General features: G+C 43.4%; 1 protein-coding gene across 1 annotated transcript; it reads left to right on the top strand.

Annotated features, from left to right (window-relative positions):
• The first annotated feature begins 2491 nt into the window (after nucleotides 1–2491).
• Nucleotides 2492–2824, top strand: LOC141632850 (uncharacterized). The gene has a single exon (XM_074445359.1). It carries the CDS (start codon nucleotides 2492–2494, stop codon nucleotides 2822–2824), a length of 333 nt encoding a protein of 110 aa, XP_074301460.1.
• Nucleotides 2825–6723: the final 3899 nt, after the last annotated feature.

The following is a 6723-nucleotide window of genomic DNA, read 5'->3' as shown; positions in this document are numbered from 1 at the left end:
TTTTGTAAATAAAATATTATGTCTCTCACTCCGGGGTAGACAAGAAAAAACTCTTTGAAAGGGTACCGTCCTTCCCGCGGTCGTTTCCCACATTGGGTTTTCCGCGTCACCAAATCTCTTGTGTCGATATTTATTTCCGTCTTTAGTTTCCAAATTCAGGATTCACATTAACAATATAACTAATATACAACGAATAAGACCACTTTGACCTTACTTAACCTAATTCGGTAGAAAAATACCAAAATAGTTTGGCGCCCACCGTGGGGCATTGTGGTTGTCATCGTTAGTTACTCAGATACAGAATCGACAAACAAACATCATCAGCCGGGTCAGGAAGTAGCCAGCCGCTGATACCACCAAATCCCATCCAGAATCCAGCATCAACGGCCCAAACTCAAGCACCCGGACACACCTTAAGAGCCACACCTGTGGCAAACGTCACCTTACCTCCCAGGACTCCTGTTGTGGCAGCATATTCCAAATTAAACAAGGGACCTGGAAGCTCGAATCCCACCCCACCGCCAAGTCCAACACAAACCTTACTTAGTGGCATGGAAAATCTGCAGAAGGTGATGACAAACATGCGGGAAGATCAAAGAAAAGCAGAAGCTAAAGCAAAGAGGAGGAACAGGGAGCTTTGGGCACATATAGACATTCTGAGACAGCAGTCCAGCACACCAGCATGCGCGGAGGGTGAGGATCAGGCCCCAATAGTGGATCTCACCCAGGGGGCATTAGGCAGCAAGAGTCGACCGCGGCAGATTCCAGCCGAGCTAGTGACAAGATTAGATCTAACAGCAGTATCAACGGGAAAAAGGATAGTCCCATAGGGACTAGGATGACTCACACCGGATAGCTGGCAGCCTGTCAGCCGCACAGAAATAGTACCAGGTAACATCCCAGTTATTAAGCTTGTTATAACTAACCAGACACTTCGTGCAGGATCCGCAGGCAGTCCGCAAGTAAGCTGGCACCAGGAGACGCTCGTGATGTCAGCCCCATTAGGTAATACGCCGCATCATAATCCAATGGAGCTCAGGCCTGGAAGCAGCATCCAGAGTCAGCAGGCAACAGACAGACGCAGCCCGGACTCGGGAAGCTTAACTAACAATCAGTATTTGGAGCTAAGGGAGATGTTGAGCAGGGTCCCAGGAATGCCACCTCCGCTTGAAAAGGCAGCGCCTGACAGTTATGATGACTCACGATTCGGGGATGCATTATCAATTGTCGCCATGCCGTTGGGATTCACGAACCCAAACATAACTCTTTTTGATGGCACAACAGATTCCTTTTGATCACGTGAGCCAGTACAAGCAAAAGATGATAACAGTGACAGCCGTTGCGCATGTAAAAGAAGCCTATATGTGTAAGGGGTTCAGATCCACACTGTCGGGACCAGCACTCCGATGGCTCGTAAGTCTACCTAACAGATCGATATCCACATTTGCTGATCTGGTAAATGCGTTTACTCAGAAATTTTCAAGCAGCTGGAAGCCACAAAAGCACGCTGACGACTTGTACCGGATTGTTCAAGGCGCCAATGAGACCATTGGGGAATTCAACACCAGGTTCAATAATGAAAAGGTGGCAGTACGGGAGTTTGATGTGTCAACAACAGTGGAAGCATTCAGGAGGGGCTTACACCACGAGACAGGCCTATATAAGTAGCTGACTATACAGCCTTATCATAGCTTCGAAGCGGTATAAGAAAAGGCAGCAACCGCGATCAGACTGGAAGAAGACATCCTAGCTAGAGCCAGCATACCAAGCACACCAAGCTTATCCAGCACGTCGGCCATGGAGAAGTCAAGCAGAAAGCAGTCCACCGGCATGAAGGAGGAGAGATATAGGCCATATGGTAGGGGAGTCAACAAAATTGACAACAGAGAGGAGAACCAGCAACTCCCTACGCTGGAAGAGTACATATTCACAACAGGCGTCGGAGGAATCCTAAAAGCATTCGGGGAGATGGGAGATGGGGTAAGGTAGCCTAGGACACCAGTAGAAGGATAGTAATGGCGAAAAGACAGCAAGAAAAAGTGCGAGTTCCATCGAGATCGAGAATAACACGGAGGATTGCTACACTCTACACAGGGAGATCAGGCGCCTTTACGAACAGGGGGAGCTGAGCCACCTATTACCACGTGGGAGCAAGCAGTAGGATAAATTGGGCTCCGCGAAGCCCGCAGCAGCACCTACATGCACCAAGATAATAAACGTGATAACGGGCGGCTCAGAATTAAGCGGATTGACATATTCGGTAGCCAAGAGATGTGCTACTGAAATTAAGGGAGACAGACCAGAGACTTACTGTAGAGTTTTCCACAGCGACCTGCCTGTTGTCGCCTTCGACGAAGAAGATATACACGACAGCCAGGAACACCATGATGCACTTATCATAACATTGTCAATGGCCAATTACACGGTTAGAAAGGTTCTGGTGGATACTAGTAGCTCGGTCAACCTAATCATGCTGAAAACCATAGAAAACATGGGGTTCAGCGAGAAAGACTTGCAGAAGAAGACCATCCCGCTGGTGGGATTTAGCGGAGAAACAACTAATTCATTGGGAGAGATCGTGATTCCAACCTATGCAGGAGGAATCAACAAACAGGTGAGATACTTGGTCATAGATGGACCATCTACCTACAATGTTATTCTTGGAAGACAATGGTTGCATCTAATGAAGGCAGTCCCCTCAACGTATCATCAATGTGTTAAGTTCCCCACGCCCTGGGGAGTAGAAATAATACGAGGAGACCAGGAGGAATCCAGAGGCTGCTATAAGAAGGCATTAAAGTGCACAACCAACTCTCCCGCATAGTAATCACAGAAGCGGCACGTCCAGGACGAATACATTGAGTCCCCAGACGAGGAGCTAGATCAAATCAACCTGGACAAGCTGCACCAAAAAAGAACTGTGCTAATAGGGGCAGGATGCACATGAGATCTCAGGCAGCACCTAATCGAATTTTTGCAAGCCAATATGGATTGTTTCACGTGGTTCCACAATGACATGATAGGAATAGATCCACCTATCATAACACACAAACTCAGCGTAGACCCGGGATGCAAGCCCGTCCAGTAGAGACGAAGAAAATTCGCAGCTGAAAGGAACAAGGTGATCAACAAGGAAGTGGATAGCCTGCTAGCAGCAAACAAGATAAGATAGGTAAAATATCCAGAATGGCTATCACACGTGGTAGTAGTGCCCAAGAAGAATGGAAAATGGAGAGTATGTGTGGACTTCACCGACCTCAATAAGGCATGTCCTAAAGACCCCTTCCCACAGCCACACATTGACGCAATGGTCGATGCGACAGCTGGACATAAAATGTTAACATTCTTGGACTCCTGGATGTGTTACAACCAAATAAAAATGAACCCAACAGATCAGGAGAAGACAACATTCATATTTGAAGGGGGATATACTGCTACAATGTCATGCCTTTCGGCCGTATAAATGCGGGATCTACGTATCAAAGACTGGTTAACCGGATGTTCAAGGAACAAATAGGAAGAACCATGGAGGTGTAAATTTACGATATGGTGGTAAAATAGGAGAAGGCCAAGGATCACATGCAACATCTGGCAGGAACTTTCAGCACGTTCAGAGAATACAAAATAAAGCCGAACCCTTCCAAATGTACCTTTGGAGTTTCATCTGGAAAATTCTTGGGCTACATCGTAACTCAAAGAGGAATATAAGCCAACACGGAGCAGATTAAGGCATTATTACAGCTAGAGTCACCAGAAAAGCCAAAAGATGTGCAACGGCTAGCAGGCAAGGTGGCGGCCTTGAGCAGGTTCATCTCGAGATCCTCAGACAAATGCAGGCTATTTTACGACATATTTAGGAAGAGCCCGAAATTCGAATGGACCACTGATCATGAGCAAGCTGTGGGATTTATCTGTATGCATCCCTTTAAATTTAAGGACTATAACGAATTTATCATGATGAAAGCATGTCATAAAATAAATTGCATAAACAAAAGGGTAAAGAGATGACGAAATAACCTTCGGTCCTAGCTTATATGGCCTATGAACAATATCGCAATGATATTCTCCTATCAGTTGCACCCAAGATGATATGAGAAATGCCCTTTGATTATGCTAGAATCGATCCAAAAATTAACTAATTAATTTTTAGTTTTTTTTGTGTTTTTCGTAGAGATGAGAGGCAAGGATTAGGTTAGAATGAATTAGGTTAAAAAATGATCTTACCTCACCTCTTATTGTAACTGGAAATAAGAAGGATGAGGGAGATATTTTTTTTCTCTAAAATTCTCGGCCCAAATCCCGAAAAATAGAAGAGATATCTTTCTCTTTTTCCGTTATTCCAAAAATGTATAAAATGTGTTAAATTGTCATCTAGTGAGGATCGAACCCATGACCTCTTGGTTTGAGTACCCTAACTATTACCACTATGACACATTCATCTTGTTGATATTAAATATAACCGATTACATTTAATTACGAATTAACAGGTTAATTCGTCCAAGCTAACATTACATACATTTAATTAAATATAACTTATTATATTCAATTTACGACTTGACAGTTAATTCGTCTCAACTAATATTATTTAATCTTCATTAAATAATTGTCTCATCAACACATAGACTAACTGTTTAGTAATATAAGGCATCAATGTGATCATATTTCTATAACCACATCTCTCAAACACATCCTATAGGTGTGACCTTTAGGGACCAGTTGATCACCGCCATCTGTATGATAATAACGTCAAACTTTCTAGCAAGCCAACCGTTATTAGGTAATCGTTAATCAACTGATTAAATACGAAGTATACCCTTGTGAACCTGTAAGAGATTTACAAATGTTATCACACTAATTTGTGGAGGACACAAGCTCCAACTTGTCCTCACAAGTGTATGTGCGATAACCGATTCTCATATCCTAAAATTTCTCCCACTCAATGTAAAACAATTTGCAAATCCGTATTCACAAATTAAAGGTCGTATTTTACAAGCGATCATCATCAAGAGTGGTTTCCCCGAATAGAGAGTAACTTAACTGATAAACGAATCATCATTCGAGCATGGCTATGCATTTCAGTTAGAACTCCTCGAGTGGCCCTGAGAAATAACTATACCTGATAATGGTTGGATATTTTCCTCAACTCGAATCCTGCAGATGTAAGTACAGTATGAAATGACCAAGAAAAAATCTACTTAGCCTCCAGTTACGGCAGACCGTGAGAAAGAAACCAAAGTCACCCAAAAACTGCCTTAATCTCAAGAGACAGTCGATAGTCAAAAGAATCGACTCTAGGAACACAATGGATGTCCTATCCACGACCTGGCACCGAATGTTTTTAAACATTTAGGACTCCATTATGTTGTCACAAAAAGTTGTCCTACGAGGTATCGTTATAATCTCGCATCTGTGATCGATCAGTCAACCGTTTGACTTATGGCTCGTTGAACCCACCATCAATCGACTGCACAATATAATAGCCGGAGTTATCAGCTCACATTGGCGATTACGGACCAAAACAAATATAATGTAATTCAGTTCACTTTGTGGCGTTCAATGTTGTCAGTACAATCCACATGAAAAACAAAATATTATAATAAAATGATGAAGTTATAAATAGTATATGAAAAAGATAATGTATCAAATCCATAATCAAGTACTACAACTCAGGAACACGTTTAATTCCCATGGAAATAACGTGCCCTACATGCTTATCATAATTCAACGGTTTAGTGAGAGGATCCGCGATGTTATCATCCGTCGCAATCTTGTCTATCACTATCTCCTCTTGCGCCACGTAATCACGGATCAGGTGAGCTTTCCGATGTACATGTCTAGATTTGTTGCTAGACTTTGGCTCCTTAGCCTGGAAGATGGCACCTCTATTGTCACAATAGATGCTGATCGGGTCATTCGAACTAGGAACTACCGTAAGTCTTTGTAAGAATTGATGCATCCATATCGCTTCCTTTGCTGCCTCCGAAGCGGCATAGTACTCGGATTCAGTAGTAGAATCTGCTATAACACTCTGTTTGGAACTTTTCCAGCTGACCGCAGCACCATTAACAGTGAAGACGAACCCGGACTGAGATTTTGAATCATCTCGATCCGTTTGGAAGCTAGCATCTGCGTAACCGGTTGCGCATAGCTTAGTATCTCCTCCATAAGTCAATACCCAATCCTTAGTCCTCCGTAGGTACTTGAGGATGTTTTTAACAGCTATTCAGTGTGTTTCACCTGAAGTCTTTTGGTACCGACTCGTCATACTCAATGCATATGCCACGTCTGGACGTGTGCATATCATGGCATACATGATCGATCCTATAGCAGATGCATAAGGAACACGACTCATGCGCTCAATCCCTTCAGGCGTCGGGGGTGACTAAGACTTGCTCAACTGTATCCCAGTCGTCATTGGAAGGTTCCCCTTCTTGGAGTTGGTCATGCTAAACTTCTCAAGAATCTTATCCAAATAAGACTCCTGACTAAGTGATAACGTCCGTCGTGATCTATCTCGGTAGATACGGATTCCCAAAATGCGTTGTGCCTCACCCAGATCTTTCATCTGGAAATGGTTCTTCAACCATCCTTTAACCGAAGATAGGAGAGGAATGTCATTCCCAATCAAGAGTATGTCATCGACATACAATATCAAGAATACAATCTTGCTCCCACTCGACTTGATATATAAGCATGGTTCCTCGACCGATCGAGTGAAACCAT

The sequence above is a fragment of the Silene latifolia genome, chromosome Y, assembly GCF_048544455.1.
Source record: "Silene latifolia isolate original U9 population chromosome Y, ASM4854445v1, whole genome shotgun sequence".
Lineage (NCBI taxonomy): Eukaryota > Viridiplantae > Streptophyta > Magnoliopsida > Caryophyllales > Caryophyllaceae > Silene > Silene latifolia.
Note: the sequence above shows the minus strand (reverse complement) of the source record. Positions and strands in the feature narration are given on the sequence as shown.

What these genes read in the sequence shown, in the direction of transcription:
- LOC141632850 (XM_074445359.1), top strand. Translation starts at nt 2,492, where the DNA reads ATGGGGTTCAGCGAGAAAGACTTGCAGAAGAAGACCATCCCGCTGGTG.